The following is a 17351-nucleotide window of genomic DNA, read 5'->3' as shown; positions in this document are numbered from 1 at the left end:
TCTACACAACAAAACATGATATGTTCAATGACATTTCATATGTTCTGGGTGTTCTTCCTCTGTTGTAATGATAATTTAATCAGAGTTGCAATGAACATAGAGCATTAATGCAGCATTTAAATCTATCCCTACATATGCATTTGTGATCACTGCCTCAGGTGATTTGTGTTGCTGTTTTTCACTGAATATATCTGTACCTATAGCATTCAAGAAGAAAGTAAGCAGGTTCTAATCTGCAAACAAAAATATTACCTTTATTTCTAGACTTTATGACTACTCTCTCGTTTGCTTTTTCTTCCCGCAACCAAAGGCACTTCATTTCTTAATCCCCTTAAGTAATAATGGGCCATCCCTAGTGTAAGCAGTCCTGCTTCACAGAGGGAAACAGTGTAAGGCTGGACACGTATATCAGCTGCCACACAAGAGCGAGTATTATGCCAAAGTTCAATTCAGAAACTTGAGATCAGTTAATTTTGTCTTTTATTTCTATTATCTTTGGCCACTTTGCCTTGCCCCACTGACCCTATCAAAATAAAGTCTCTTCATATGTTTGTTTTCTTAAGCACTGTGGCTATATTTCCCAGATCTTTCCACTGTGCCCTATGGAACTGGAATTTTATTTGCAAACTGATTGTCCACCAGTGCTATTCAAAGAACACTCTTCATGCACCCTCCCTTTCTTTTACCTTATTTGAAATGGTTCCTAGAAAATACTGCTACCCTTATAACCTTTAGCAGGAGAAGCTGCTCCTTCTTCCGTTTCCTTTTTTTTTTTTTTTAAGATTTTATTTATTTATTTGTCAGAGAGAGAGAGAGAGAGAGAGCACACAAACTGGGGGCATGACAGGCAGAGGGAGAAGCAGCTTCCCCCATGAGCAAGGAGCCCAATGAGGGGCTGGATCCCAGGACCCTGGAATCATGACCTGAGCCAAAGGCAGATGCCCAACTGACTGAACCACCCAGGCATCCCTGCTCCCTCTTTCAGTTGCCAGATGTCAAGTATCATGAAGTAGCATTAACATTCTACTTGAAATTCTCCTCCTCTTTTGGTTCACCCATTTGTCTGGCTGTCCTGTTTCTTTCCTTGTCATGATAATCTTACTGATCACTCCTAATCTTTTGTGTGGGGTTTTTACATTTGATTCATTGCTTTTGTCTCTGCCCCAATCTTACCATTAGGAAAACTTAATTGCTACTTGGGAGACTTATCCAGTTGCTCTACTATTACAATTTTTTGGCCCTCTCAAATGTAGTGATCATCTAAGGTAATTTTTTTTTTTTTTTGGTCAAATGTGGAATAGCATCCAATTCTAAAATCTTAGATTACTGTAATACATTCTCTGTAACAAACCTCCTGCCCTTGAGATGACCTATTTCCTACTAAACTTACACTTCCATCTGGTTTTGTACCTAGAAACCTCACTACTTTTTCTTCAAGTATATCCAACCACAGCTGGCCTCATCCTTCACCAAAAGTCCATGTTACACAGAGCAGTGATACACAAAGTGTGGTCTACAAACCAGCCTCACAAGCATTAGCATCAGGATCTCTTTGGAAATGGAAAGAAACACAATTTCCTTGGATCCCTCTCCATAACCGCTAAGTCAGAAACTCTAATAGTGAAGTCTGGGCAACCTGTGTTTTACAAAACCCTCTAGATGATTCTAATACACTTAAAATTTGAGAGCCACTAATGTGGAGCATTAACTCAATTGCTCTCTTGCAAGCATCTTTAATATCTTTGGATAGTAAAAAAACATTTAAATATGAATGCATCATTATTTCATTCAAAACCCTTCCATGTGTAAGATTTCTAAAGGTTTATCAAGTTCTCCATCCATACAATCATCATTCAGTCCAAATTTTTTTGTAGTTCCTATTTATCGAAATTTGAATACTGTAAAATTATCAAATATACTTAATGATTCTTGCAAAGGTGTTTCCCATTTAACCACCCTTTGAGGGGCATACTGAGCAAACTTGTACAGAGTCATGTATATAAGAATGGGTGAAATCAGAATTTGAACTCAGGTCTGAGTACAAAACCCACACTTTTTCAAATTTTGTTGCTGAATTATGTGAAACAGCATTTGCACTGATATGTGTCTTAGACTCTAGTTGAAAAAGAATTTACCAATGGATCACTACAGATTTTTTAAAAATGAGCTATATGAAAATCTAATATCAAATAACTTTGATAAATATCCAGTTACAGTTTTATTTAGTACATTTATTTAACTTTGATAAATACCAAGTTACATAAGACTTCTAAGAGCCTTTATTTAATATGCTTGTGTGTATGTTGATTCTGCAAAAAGCAGATATAGTGTGTTGCTGTCCAAAATTATTTTTTAAGATTTTATTTATTTATTTATTTGATGGAGAGAGAGAGTGAGAGGGAAAACAAGCAGGGAGAGGAGCAAGGAGCCGGATGCCACACTTGATCCCAGCACCCTTGGATCATGACCTGAGCTGAAGGCAGACACTTAACCAACTGAACCACTCAAGCATCCCTGTCCAAAATTCTTTGACCAAGGAGCCTTTTTTTGTGAATCAATCATATTAACACCATGCAGGACTAGAATGCCTAGATCTGCTTTGGAGGACTTGGACTTAAACCTATTTTCCTTCTCTTCAAGATATGTGGAATTGCTTATCTCCCTTGATCTCTTTAGTTCTGCTTTTATCCTCCACTCTACTTTGCCATTCTTTTAACCTAGAATATTGCTGTCTCTTTGTCTCACTGTTCTTCTGCCTCAGGGATGCATTCAGAGGAATTACATTTAGCATGTAATGTTACATGCCAGGCATTATGAATAAAATATCTATGTATTTATATGTACTACTTTTATAGATACCATAATAATTTAGTGATGATGACATGAAATTGCAAATAGGATAGCATCACAATTCTGTGATGTATATATATCCAATCCTGATTAGCTTGTGTTAGGGTAGCCACCTGAACTGTGTTACTTTCTTTCCTAACCCATGCTGGACATAAGAATTATGAATATGATTCATGTGAGGTCTTCTTAAAGTCCACATATATATTCATAACACCAGTTGGAGGGCATTTTGCCTATATTTTATCTAAAATTCAGCAGAGATTTGAATTGAAAATGATTGCAGTATGGATAAGGATATACACACTATTAAGCAGTTAACTTATATGTAATTCCAGCTCACTATATACTCTAAGTGTAGTTTTTTTTATATTAATTTCAATTAATCTGCTAAGGTATTATGTTTAATAGATTTCTTTTTTCCTGGTCCAGCATATTATCTCTTTTTCTTTCACTGCGCAGGTTCTGCTGATCTTCTCCTTTGTGTTCCATGCTCTTCTTGTCCTACCCTGGTCTACTCTGGTATGTTTGCTCAGGGCATTTAATATCAATGTCAGGTAATTATGGGTACTATCCACAACTGCTCCAAGTTCAGATTTTTTTAAAGCATAGTTCACATGATCTCTAGCAAGAAACAGAGTTCCCTCCTATTCTGCATAATGTTTCCTTTCTCTTTTTGTTATGTTCTATGGATCTCAGGCTTCTCATTGAGTCTGTATTCTCCCATGCTGAGGAAGTGGGGTGGGAATTTAAATCCCTTCCCCTTGTCAGGAAAATCACTTTTAGGTAGAACTGAGATGAAGACATATTCCCCCAATGTGTGAAGATCATGGACTTTATGACACCATTAAATGTATCTTAGAGATACAGAATCTCAGAACAATTTTACATCCATGGACATGAGACTAATATAAACTGGATATATAATATAAATAATTCATAGTTTCTTCTCCCAAGTGTGTTACAGAGAGAAGCAAAAGGTTGAGTCTGTCCTTAGCACTCAGAGAATCACAGAATTATCAAAATTAGAAAGAATTTTAGAACCTCTACTTCTCTTCTGGTCTAATGTTGATTTCTTCTCTACTGTGCCTCTACAAAATAGACATTCAATCTTACATCAATATCTTGAGTAGTGGAAAATATACTACCTCCTATGGTTGTTCATTAACCTAATAATTCTATATTAACAAATCACCTAAAGAAATAATTTCTGCAATGCCTCTACTGTGTTGTTTCCAGAATATTATGTTCATTGCACATGTTTTATAATAAAACAAAAAAGTTTTATATTAAAACATGGAAAACATGTGAAAAGCTGTAAGCAAGCCAATGACCAATAAAAGAGAATTGATTTAAAAAGTGTAGCATCTATATAATGGAATACTGTACATCTTATGAAGGATGAGATTTATATTCACTGGATAAATACATGTATTTATACTGATAGTAACTGGATCCATCTATCTGTATATCTATAGTCTGATGTGGAAATATTCTAATAATAATGTTACAATAAAAAGTAAGTTATAAAACAGTATATTAAATAAGTTCATTTTTATCATATACAATGCATAAACACACACATGATCATATATTTACATCTTTAGAATACTGTCTGGATGGTTACAAACAAATATGTCTTGAAAAGATATCTGCATCCCCATGTTCTGTGCCCTATTTACAATAGCCAAGATATGGAAAAAACATCAGTGCGCATCAACAGATAAATGGATAAAGAACCATAAAGAATGAACTTTTGCCATTTGCAACTACACGGATGAAACTTGAGGATAGTTTGCTGAATGAAATTAGTCAGAGAAAAACAAATAACATCTTCTCTCACTTATATGTGGAATCTAAACAAAAACAAAAACCAAGCTCATAGGTATGGAAAACAGATTGGTGTTAGCCAGAGGCAGGGATTGGGCAAGTAGGTGAAGGTGATCAAAAAGCACAAACTTCCCATCATGAAATAAATAAGTCATGGGGATGTAACATACAGTATGGTGACAAAAGCAGACAAGTAAGCAAACAGTATTGCCCAAGTTGTATAAAATTTTTAAAACCTACTTCAGGTGAGGTTATTCTCTTTTTTTGCCCCCAAATTTGAATCCTTGTAGCTGCCTTCTTTCTGGTTCTTTCTGTATCACGGACAGAAATTTTCTCTCTCTTCCTCTACTATCGTAGAACACACAGATCATGCTGTTCTTTTCTTTAGTCCTTCACGTGTTCTTTGTATAAGATGCACGTATATGGCCCTTCTGTCTAAGAGATCTAAATAAGTAAATCATTCATTTGATGCATATTTAATAAAGACCTATGACTATGCCAGAGAATAACATGTCACTATCATATGTGACATAAGCTTACTAAATGATGAAGTCATACATTTAACATGATTTACATAAAACACTGCAGATTATCCTTATGTAACCAGGGTGAGATAGGTGCATGCAGCAGAGAATTCTACCTTGAATTAGGGTCAAAGAACCTAGAGAAAGCGATATTGATGACTAAGTCCTAAAGGAGTAGGAGTTAGTTAGATAAAGGAGTTAGCTGGGATTGGTTGGGGTAAATAAAGTATTCCAGATAAGGGAAAATACGTGCGACAATAACTGGATTCCCTTCTTTCCTCTTTTTCTCCCTTTCTCCTCTCTCTCTTTCCTACCATACAAAAACTTATTGAGCAAACACCATGTGCAAAATATTTTTTCAGGTCCTATACATAAGTTGGAGATTGATATTTTCCTTTCAAAATATTCATGGTCTAGTAGATGAATCTGAAATATTAAATATAACAAATTATATTAATATATTAATCAAATATTTAATACAAATATTAAATATAACAAAACAGGAAAAAAACAGATAAAATATTCTAGAAGCATGTATCTTTCCATTTGCCATCATAATCATATTACTCTAGGAAAAAAATAAAGGAATTCTTTTCAATCAAGCAGTATGAGCACATAGTTCCAGTGCTGAAGTAAGGCTATAGCCTGATCTATCTTATGCCACACTAGTTTCCTAAATTCGGTTTTCATAATTCCTTCCAAGATAGTAATTGTATACATGCCTTGCAAATATTTCTCATTGGCTATATTTCTCCCTTGGCTCCCTCCTACAGGAAGGGGGGGAAGCAAGTCTTTTTCAACAGTCCAAGGTATCTGTAGAATATCTACTTCTAATTAAATATACAAAAAGCGTTTATACAGATACCAGAAATTGACATCCTGACAGCCAAGTACAGTTGATAGTGGTGGTACCCTAGGGTCAGTGCCATTGTAACAGTTCATACAGAGTACAGGAAAGCATTAAGGTCCCAAACTTTCTTCTTAATATGTTTCATTGTAGATGTATTATTAAGCACATTTTCTTTTGTTTTGTTTCTCCCCTACAGGTCTGTGAAGCAGGCAGAAGTTGCAGGTGGTCCTTAAAGAAATTGCAATTATTCAAATCCTTATGTATAGTTCTAATTTTATTTACTATGTGTAATAATTTAGAGAATGGTTATTTTTATAATATCAATAATAAACAAGTACTCTTATAACCAGGGGGTGCCTAAATGTGTAATCAGAGAACACTAACCTTGGCAAGGATTCTGGGGTGGTCAGGATGTTTGCTGCCTTTTGACATGGTTAGTGTCTTGGGTTTAGATTCCTTTGTACCTAGTTATTAAGATTACTATTTGATACATTAAATATTGCCTGATTCAAATAACTTTGCTTAAAATTTTTCTGTATTTTAACTTGTGTAGGGTTTTCTACTTCTTATATTTTTATAATAATTTCTCATTTTTTAGATGAATAAACATTATACTTACCCACATGTGCCATGCCATTCAGGTCCCTCTGGGAGTTAGCTGTTTGGTATCATCACCTGCTATGTGTGTTCTGTGCAGCAGCAAGAGACATACTCTCTACCACTGCTCCCTTCTATGATTATCTTCCCTGTTCCTATCAAAACAAATAATTGAAATGTTAATTCAATAAAGCAGATCAATAAGGAATGAAATGCATGCCCAAAGCATATGCAAATGAAAATTGTTTGACCATTTATCCAATTACTGAACCCAATTAAGGTTATCCATTTTGCATTTGATATATACTCGCTTTTGGAATATATTATGCGTTGATGCTAAGTGAATGGATCTAAGTAAATCTATTGAATATCTTATTGTCTGTTTTATCTTATTTGTCTTAATCTAAGTTTGTTTACTGGACCTTTAAGGCATATGGTTAAATTATAAAATTGCCTGTATTACTGTCAAAGAAACAATATTAAAGACCAGAACATGGCTAAAGAATAAACAAAGAAATTCTGATTGTATGAATGACATTATACTCCTAAATCAAGTAATACAATAAATTTTCTTACAGTAACACATTCATGTGTATAGAAATTTGAGACTAATTTTCATAAAATTTATTATTTTTTATGGGTAGAAATAAAGGCTTAGAAAATAGTGTATTTTGGGGTGCCTGGGTGGCTCAGTGGGTTAAGCCTCTACCTTTGGCACAGGTCATGATCTCAGGGTCTGGGATCGAGTCCCAGGTCAATTGAGTCCCACATCAGACTCTGCTCGGCAGGGAGCCTGCTTCCTCCTCTCTCTCTGCCTGTCTGCCTCTCTGTCTACTTGTGATTTCTGTCAAATAAATAAATAAAATAAAAAATAAATAAAAAAAGAGTAAGCTTGTGTGACCAGAACCTTCCTCTATTTAAAAGTTCTTATGATAAAAAAAATCTTCAAAAATATTCAATTGTGGATCCAAATGTTTCCTCTATTAGGAATAGTCTTTCTTTAAAACATGCCATCCCTAATGCTTTCATCTGTACTGTATTTCCTCCAACCTTCACTTGGTCAGTATTTGTCTCTTGCCCACAGACATTTTCCTGGAGATAGTCACTCTTCTAAGTGCCACACCAACCTCAGGAATCAGATCGACCAGGATATCAGAGTGTATGTTGCTGACAATGCTACCAAAGACATACAAATCTAGACACTAATTAAAGTAGTAAGGATAGATTTTAATCAGTAATAAACTATTGCAATAGAGTTTCCAGCATGAACTGAACTCAACTTCAATTTGTGCAGAGGTCACTGCATGTTTCAAAGGAAGAGAGAAGCAGTAAGAATGAGATTTGCCAGAGCTTGAGGAGAGTCAGGGAAATGGAAATTTACAAAAAATAGGAAGGGTGTTCATGTGAAACTCATTTGAGTTTGCTTATTGAAGTCAGACTTCTGTTCTTCCACAGAGACTGGGAGGCAGGGGCTCTATCTTCAGATGTTGGCGGGAACAAACAGTAAATTCTTTTGGCAGCCTTGCACTTTCCTAGGAAGGAACTTAAGGGGGGCTACAACCATCATCCTGGAGATTCTGCTTTGACTATTAGAAAATATGTTTGTGTTTGTTCATATCTTCTAATGTGGGAGTGAGTTGGGGTGGATGCCATAGTTTGGGCTCAGAGTCTGCAGTTTTTGTAGGCCAAGGTTGAGGCCTGGTCAAGAAGAGGGCACAGGGGAGCCAGGCTAGAGTTTGGTCAAGAAGGGAATCTTGATCAATGACAGCCACACACACACACACACACACACACACACACACACACACACATGCACACACTACAGTCTCTGCCCTGTCTTCTTTGTCAACTGCTATAATCACTTTTGGAGTCCAAGGACAGAGGCCAAGGCCAATAAGCAGCTAGATCCCAAATCAGGAGATTTTTCCAAGTTGCTTTTCTATCTCCTCTTCTAAATGTCATACATGAACTCTGAATCTCTTGGTACTCACTTTGACTCCCATTACTCATTTTGTCCTGCCCTTCCTTCCTTCTTTCCTTCCTTCCTTCCATCCCTCCTTCCTCTTCTTTCTTTCTTTCTTCTTCTCACAACCCTCCCCCTCTCCTTCTTCTTCCCTCCCTCCTCCCCCCCCTCCTTCTTCTTCTTTTTGTTCTTCTTCTTCCTCTTCTTCATTTGTTTCTTAACACAGCTCCAGAATTATTGCCACGGTATGGCTTGAAATCCCCACACAAAAAGTGCTTCTAGAAAGGATCCTCACATTCCCTACTTTAAGACCATTACTATAGACAGATGGCTTTTGACTCCAACGCATGCCATGACTTCAGAGTGTCCCTTCCTGATAACACCTGCGTCTGGACATGGAAACTAGACCCTTATGCTCAAAGATATCATAGATTAGTGGGAGAAATATACATACATACAGATAATTTAAAGAAAATATGGTAATGCACAATGATGAAAATATCTATAAGCTAGACTACTATGGGAACACAAAAGAGCAGTTGGGAACCCATCTGAGATCTGGACTTGGATGAGAATGAGTTGTCAGGGGAGCAGAAAGTCAAAGAAGATTCTGGGGAGGAGGTAATACCTCAGCTGGATCCTGAAAGATGAGATAAAGTCAACTGAGCAACAAAAGCAAATAAGAGCATTTTGGTGTGAGCAATAGAATGAATCCAGTATAGAAGTCTGAGTGGGCAGAGTGTGCATGGAAATAGCAACAAATGCATACACATACAGTATGATAGATGTGCTAGAGCACGTACAGTAGGATATGATGTGACAGTTGGTGGGGCAGAGAAGTTGGCATGGATGCAGCTAGGAAAAACCACATGTGCCATCCAGGGGTCTTCATGTCTTGTTCTTCATCAGAATCACAGATACTTAATCCTACTCTCTGGGATTAAGATTCACTTGGTTTGAGGTAGACCCCAGTATTTATTGAAAAGCTTTTTATTTGATGCTAATGAATAGCCAAGGGTGAGAGCCATTGCCGAAGAGAGTTACTAAGGATTTTCAGCAGTAGAGAGTAGAGCGACACTGACAGATAGATGTTAGGATAGCTTGCTCTAGCAGCTGTAGAGAACAGCAGAAGTAGGAGACATGAGGAATGGGCAAACCTAGAAATGGTGAAACCAGTTAGAAAGTTGTTGCAGGAATTAAAAAAAAATAAAGTCTTACTTATATTTATTAAGACAAAAGGAAATTCAGGGTCTTACTGTAGCTGGTATACTCTGGAATCAAGGGAGCAGACAGAATCAAAACCTATTTGAGGACTAGAATTGTCAGCTTTTATGGAATTATTACACATACATAGAAAAGGACAATAAAGTATTGTCAAGAATGCCTCCCAGGTGTATGGCTTAGGTGTGGGGGTGGCTATAAGACAATAAAGGGAGAAATAGGGAGATCAGCTGTTGGAAATGATAGCTACAGTTTAGATAAGTTGAAGAGCAACTGCCTATTTGATCTGAAATGTCCAGAACATATTGAGGCCAAGTGCAAGGCTGAAGAAGCAGATTTGTCATGCATGTGCATATATGAGTTTATAAAAACTATAAAAAATGGGTCACATTGCCTGAGAGGAGCCAATGGATGCCTCTCTAAAAAACACCCAAGTTTAGGGGACAAGCAAAGAGACTGCAGGAAGGAGACAAGAAAGAACTATTGAGAAACATAAGATATTTAAAAAAAAAAAAAAAAAAGCAAGGCGTGCCCGTTACCAAGAGAATGGATAATTGTGATTTTCATACTATTTTCATGGTAAGTTTCCCCCATTTAGATTTAAATCTTTCATCTGACATTAGATGCACTATATTCCCTCCAAGATATACTTTATTAACCAATGACTTGTTCTTCCTTTAACTTTTGGAAGGCCAGAAAAATGTTCATCTTGGGTAGAGACTCCAGGGATGAGATAGGCAGGGACTTTGACTATCTTCATGTGATGTCATTACAGAGTATTAAAAGAGACAGAGAAGGGAAATATCATGTGAGTGATTATTTTTCTACCTCCTTTAGAAAAAGGGGCCATCTCTGCAGGCTTTTGAGGTGTTTGAGAATACCTCCCATGCAGCTCCATCTAACACTTACTGAACAATCCTTAATTGTCAAACACCCACTGTGTAATACCAGATTAGACTCTTCAGACTCTGCAGTAGTGGGACAGACTTGTCCTTGCCTTCATGTATCTAGATGGCTACTGTGGGTACAGCACTGACAGATAGTCATTTACAATAGAGCGTAAGAGCACAGTACAGGGTATTAAGACACCAAACCTGAGGAACGTCTAATCTACACCACAGATAAGCAATCTTGGGCTCTGGTTAATCTGGAATCTAAAGGAATAGAGGGCTTATTCAGGTGAAGTTGGGCAAGTGGAAGGGAGTTGGAGATAGTAATGGAGGAAGGGGTTGAAGGCTCTTTTGAGAGAACTGCGTGGGTAAAGATCCAGAGATAAGGAAGAACATGGTGGATCAAGTGAAAACAATTGAGTATGGCTGGAATATAGGGGACACACAATATTGTCAAGTAATGCAGATGATAAATTGCTGCCATACTGTATAGAGCCAAACTATAAAGGGTATTATGAGATACATTACATTCAGTGGGCAGTGAGACACATGGAAGAGTTTTGAGCAGGTAAATGGTAAGCTTTGCATTTTAGAAAGGTGGTATTTGACTTCTTATGGGAAAATGGATCCTAAAGGGAAAATACTGAAGGCCAGGAGAATGGTTAGGATGCTGTTGCAGTAGTCAACATGAGAGACAGGAAGTGCATGGATAGAAGAAGAATCTAAATGGGTAATGATTAAAGTCGAGTGGGAAGTGTTACAGGTAATGGTCAGATTTCCAGCCCAAACATCTGGTAGTGAAATATGTTTGGATTGAGGGTAAGATGTTGAGTTCAGTTGGGAACATGTAGAACTTAAAGAGACTGGGACACACCTGAGACTTTGAGCACCATCAACACAAAAATTATTAAAGAGCCCACCGTAGAAATCAGGGCAGTAGATGGCAACAGCCAATGAGAGTGGGTGCAATGAAAATAGAGGAGAGACTCATGAACACACCAGTGCTTAAAGGACTGGAAAAGTGATTTCAAGAGCAAAGATTTTATGTACACTGGACAGAGTGGGTGGCCTACACAATGTTTCTAGGAAGTAGAAGGTCAAAATCAATGCACTTCAAGGTCCCCAGTTCCTGTAAGCACAGCTGGATTTCAGGGGGGAGACAAGCATGGGCTCATTTGTTGAACAACCTTTAGTAGTCTAGTTTAATGAGGCTGTAGAAACTTCCTGTGGGTGGATAGATGGAAAAACAGCTCTGTGTGTGTGTGTGTGTGTGTGTGTGTAAGGAACATAGAGTTTCCCTTATTTAGAAAGAAAAACTAAGGCATTACCAATTTTCTGTCTCTCTAGTCACTGTGTGGAGACATCAACTTTGAAAATTCCTTTTCCTTTGGTTAATAGTGATTAAGAGACAACTAAAATCTTTAGGAAAAGCTTAAGAATTAGTCCAGCTGCAACATTTTTACCTTCTCCCCCCCGCCAAACTAATCACACATAAGCTTTTGGTTGATTTTAAGGAGGTTAACCACTGCCAGCTGCTGAACTCAGAGTCTTTAAAAGGCACTCCTTTGAGGGAGAGGAGGGAACATCTTTCCTCAGTCCTAGGGACAGAGCTCTTCCCTTGCTGCAAATTGTGGCTTGCTCACACTATAAATATTTGTTGGTTTCTCAACTTGCATTTGGCTCCCTTACCAGTGTTCTATTTTTTTTTTTTTTTTTTTTAAGGTCTAGGATGGCTTCTTGTCTCTTTCAAGTCTTTGATGTTTATAGAACCCATCTCTGAAAGCCAACATAAGTGGCATTGGCTATGAGTGGAAGCCATGATTTGGCCACTCCCCTCAGTATTAGAATAATTTAAAATGTGCCTGAGAAAATCCCTGAGTGTTCCATGTACAACAACAGTAACCCACTATTTAAAAAATACAGTAGTCACACATCAATTTTCTCCCAGAAAGTGCCTCGCTAATGGCAAGGGGAGTGACTGGATTTGTGGATGTGCAGTGTACATGGCTTCTCTGGGAAAATGACCAATCTATAGTTTAAAAATGGAGTCTTTGAAAGAACTTACAACTCATCAGTTAGACTAGCATTTCCCAGTATAGTACAGTATTGTTGTGTCTGAAAGGCCCTTTATAAATCACAGGCATTTTCCTGAGTGACCAGCCCAAGGGTTACCACCTGGATTCTGAGTCAAAGGGGGAAGTGTTGCGCCAGTGGAAGTTTTATTACTGAATTTTGCAAAACTTTTTAGGTAAAGATAATGAGAATAAACAAGGAATATTCCTTGGAGCATCATCAACATCATACTGTCAGTGACTTAAATTAACCAGTGGAAATTTGTGCTTCATTGTGGAAAACAAATAGGTATATATCTTAAGTAAGTTATGAACCAAGATTTTAGCATCTTTTATATACTCATTGTTTGAATTCCTTGCAAAATACCTTTTTTGGGGTCTGTGATAGGGGTCAGTATTATTCAACCTAATGTAGTTCTCCTCTTCCTCCTGGGTACTTGGGAAGATTTCCCAGCCCCCTGCAGCTAGGCAGGGTTATAGGACCAATTCTGACCAATGGGCCATCAGTGCAAGTGATGGAACATTAGCAGAGGTTTGAGTTCTCCACACTTCCTTTGGTGTGGTGATCCTATGTGTTATAAACAAAGATGGATTGAGTTGGCCATGTCTAACAATAACCCCCTGAGGTTAGGAGTTTGTTAAGCATAGTCTGGCTTATTTTGAATAACGTTAGATCAAATTCTCTACTTGCAGAAGATGATGGCTCCAAAATTTGCAGTAGATACTGCTGACATTCCTGAGTTTAGAGCAGGTATAACTGATCATGATCCTTGTAAAGAAACTACAAGTTGTACTTTGAGAAAAGGAGATTGCAGCCAGGTGCATTCATAAGACAAATTAAAATGCCCATCTAAAATAAGTCTTACCTTAACTTCTTTTTGTTTGTTTGTAGTATCACAGATTTAACTCTTGTATACTTTAAGATATATGCAAGATAGCCATGTCATTTCATTTAAGATTATAGCTCCATCAGTCTTCCTGGGATTTTGGATTTAGATGACTCAAGAATCTCACGGTAGAATCAAGTTTCAGATGACAAATAAAGGAGTTAGCTTCCCAAGGCTATGAAGTGTATCAAGTACATTATCAAGTACAGAAGGAATATTACTTTTCCATAGGCAGATCCTAGCCACAGACACCAGGGTTTATGAAACAGATTGTACAATTTCATGTGCATTACAGTTACTTCTTTTAGCACTACTTTTTATCTTTGGAGTTTTTTCTACTCAAACTGGAATTGTATGCCTTGGAAAACCCCTGTCACTGATAGTAATAAAAGTCATTGAAAAATTAAGTTTATAGAGGGAGTCTTTGCCAGTGATAGGCAGATTTGAACATAGCCTTCATATTAGAAGAAATATTATTGTGCCAAGTAGACATCTGTTGAAGGAGGAAGGCAAGGACAGTGTATTGTAGTGATAAGATCATGTGGTTTGCTGTTAGGTATGTGTTTGAACACCTCCTGCATTCTTCAGAAGCTGTGCAAATTTAGGGGATATAACTGAACTCTCCCAGGGTCAATACGGTAATAACATTGCTGCTGCTGTGGCTACAGTGCTTCTCAGGGTCTTCTTCTGTGCCTTGTGTGCATTATGTCATTTAACCTTCACCATAGTTCAAAGAAGCTTAGAGTAGTTAAAGACCACACCTCCCCTCTTGTCATTGGTGTGGAGCTTCAGCTCTGTCCTAGTGTCCCTTAGTCCAGTGCTATAATCACTTTGTCAAGGGGCTTATTTATCTACAAAATAGTAGTAGCCACACTTAAATGAGGCAAGGAATTCAAGGTTAACATGCCAATGTGGTCTGGTTTTAGTGAGAGCTCTTTTCCCTGCATGCAGATGACCACCTTTCACCAAGTTTTGTGGAAGAGAGAAAGAGTTCTGGTGTCTTATCTTCTTATAAGGACACTAAGCCCATCATGGCCTTATCAAAACTTAATCACCTTTCAAATGCCCCACCTCCAAATATTATCACATCAAAAGATCAGGCTTCAGCGTATGAATTTGGGGAGTGGGGAACACAAACATTCAGTCCATAACAGATAAAGTGCTAAATAATGGCAGTAATTACTATTTTTTTGATAGACACAATATTACTGCTACTCATCTTTAAGAAATAGCTGTAGAAATGTAGATGTCAGCTATGGAAATCTGGTCTTCGCAGTCTCTGAGGGCCTTGCAATTAGACATGATCAGTGTAAAACATCTGATATCAGAAAACTAGAATTCAGTTTTAGTGCCATGTTTTGCAAAATAACCTACTTGACTGTAACTCCCTTTGTCATCTGTAGCAGCTGAACTACAGAATCAACATAAGATTGGAGCATGCAGGTCCAACTTCACTCAGTAAGGAACAACTTGTACTTGGCATTCTTCTAACCCAAGTCATTCTCAAAACTAACAGTGCCTACTGATTGCTCAGAGAGAGATTTTTAAAAAATCAGGCCTGGGATCCAATCCCAGAGCAATTAATTGGAATACCTACAGGGCGAAGCCAAGGCATGAGAGTTTGTGACTCTTCTCACATGATCCTTATATGCAACTAAGGCTGAGAAATACCACAACCTGAAAGTCTATGAACAATGATGTAGCTTATTAAAGAGATTTGAAGCCTCCATTGCTCTTTAAGCAGAAGTTAAGCATACCTATAATTCCTTCATGAGACAGATTTGTAGTTACACATAAAAAAGTTGTTTTTTTACGAATTTTTATTTATAAAAAATACTTCTATAAAAATACTATTTGTTTGTTAGTAATATATGTTGAGGCCTTGTTGCATATCAGCTGCTTCCCTGAGAGTTCCATATATTGTCTCATCTAATCTTCACAGCAACCCTAAAGGTAGCACTATGATTATCCTCATTTTATAGATGAGACAATGGAGATGAAGGGAGATTTGAGTTAACTCATCTGGGATGATGCAGCAGGTTTCAGGGCAGGTCTGTGAACCTCAAGACTCCAAAGGTCAGGCCTTTGCACTGTGCACCACCAGGATGAGGGTGTACGCTTTCCAGACCTATTATAACTTCATGAAGTTTAGTCACAGAAAGACTGTTGACTTGATGATTCTGGAAAACAACCTCTGAGAGTGTGTCATGCTGCTATTTACCTAGGGCATATTTCTAGCATGTTGTGCCTCACCTGAAGTGACATACAGAGATGAGCAGATGGTCTCAGCCACTTGGTTTTAAGAAATTTCTGTAATGATGGTGTCTAACTCCTTTCTTAAGTTTGGCTCTTTTTTAAGGAAGCAGTCAAGAGTTTCATCTTCCTGGAAGAGAGGTTACCATATCTTATCACCTTAAAAATCTAACAGCTAGGCTCCAGGCAATGTGCTGATTTTTTATGTCGGAGGAGTTGATGACAAGAACAAATAAAAAAAGATATTAATCGTGATATTAATAGTCTTGGTATTAATTAAAAAGAAATACAATTAAATCAAAGATCCAGAGCTGCAAGGGATACCACTGTTTGTTCATGGGGTAAGCCAACTTTTCTTGGGAGCAGCAAGAAATGAAACAGGTTGTGATGTTAAGAAAATTGTTCCAATGTCCATAAGCAGTTGAGTCTAGCCTGGTATCCTGAAAGATGGACCTCCACTAATTGTAAACACTGTAGCCTAGAGGAATTATGTCTCCAAAATATGTTGGGAGAGGCCTCTTTGGATATATTTAGTAAAAAAGAATAGCTACCCTCTTTTAGTACTTACTATGAGACAAACATGGTACTAAGTGTTTTACATGCACAGCATATTAGTCCATTATTTTCCTCCTCATGTGATGGATGAGGAGAGTGATATTTCATACTCAGAGACTTGGCCTATGCCAAGAAGTGGTGGAGCCAGGATTTGAACCCCAGTTGCTGACATGTGAAGCCAAGGATATAACTGTCATACTCAGCCTCGTCTTCATTGCTGTGTGTAAGTACATTGCCATGGCTACACAGAGTAAGTGATCAGATGTACAATAAACCAAGATGTGACCTCAGTTTTCCTGCCCCCCTCCTGGAAGAGACTACTACAACACTTTTTCCTTTGATGAGGCTGAATAGCATGGGATTAAAAGTCAAGATTTATGATTGTTCTCTGGTCTTTAGAGAATTCCTGGTCCTCTCCATTTCTTTAATTCAGGGTTTTCAATGACTTCAGATACATGTACATTTCAAGGCAGGCCAAAGTTGTGTAAAGTTGTATTCAAAGGCAAGCTATGGCTGAAAGGTACGGGACGTACCTCCCTGGAGACCAGGAGGCCAAATTCTTTGCCTGCAATCAAAAGCAAAGGATTTCCCATGTGGAGCCACAGCCAGGCAGCTTTGAACTTGGATGGTTCTAAAGAAAGAGATTATGATTAATCCTGGCACATCTCCCAACTTGGTACCTCATTCCCTGACATTTCTGGCTGCCTCTATCTAGGCATTTTTTTTTCCTTGAAAACTGTGGTGAAATACTTAGGAGTTTTTGTTTCTAGGTTAATGCTACATTAGAAAGAACTTGTAAATGGGAAGGAGAGGGAATGACTTTCTGAGTTACTCGTATTATTCTGTTCTGTTTTATGTAACC

At 37.7% G+C, this 17351-nt stretch overlaps 1 protein-coding gene and 1 long non-coding RNA gene across 10 annotated transcripts in view; one reads left to right on the top strand and one right to left on the bottom strand.

The window, feature by feature from the left end:
* The window catches only part of CUNH8orf34 (chromosome unknown C8orf34 homolog), a 394040-nt gene that overhangs the window by 363445 nt on the left and 13244 nt on the right, over positions 1–17351 (top strand). For 4 of the 9 annotated variants that reach the window (XM_045063229.1, XM_045063228.1, XM_045063222.1 and 1 more), the window contains one exon: positions 3310–3392. The exons of 2 other annotated variants lie outside the window; for them this stretch is intronic. In XM_045063229.1, the coding sequence (XP_044919164.1) occupies positions 3310–3392 (83 nt within the window). Of the gene's footprint in view, positions 1–3309; positions 3393–6247; positions 6677–17351 lie in introns of those variants that run through there. 3 more of the 9 variants (XM_045063227.1, XM_045063226.1, XM_045063223.1) reach the window with 2 other exon arrangements.
* LOC106004461 overlaps positions 3843–17351 on the bottom strand; it is a 34569-nt gene continuing 21060 nt past the window's right edge. The window contains exons 2-3 of the long non-coding RNA XR_001177455.2: positions 6671–6803; positions 3843–5627 (exon numbers count right to left, since the gene is read on the bottom strand). This is a non-coding gene — a long non-coding RNA (uncharacterized LOC106004461). The remainder of the gene's footprint in view (positions 5628–6670; positions 6804–17351) is intronic.

Source organism: Mustela putorius, unplaced genomic scaffold, assembly GCF_011764305.1.
Source record: "Mustela putorius furo isolate JIRA1106 unplaced genomic scaffold, ASM1176430v1.1 tig00003846_pilon_pilon_pilon, whole genome shotgun sequence".
Taxonomy (NCBI): domain Eukaryota; kingdom Metazoa; phylum Chordata; class Mammalia; order Carnivora; family Mustelidae; genus Mustela; species Mustela putorius.
The sequence above is the reverse complement of the archived record's forward strand: the minus strand, read 5'-3'. Positions and strand labels throughout refer to the sequence as shown.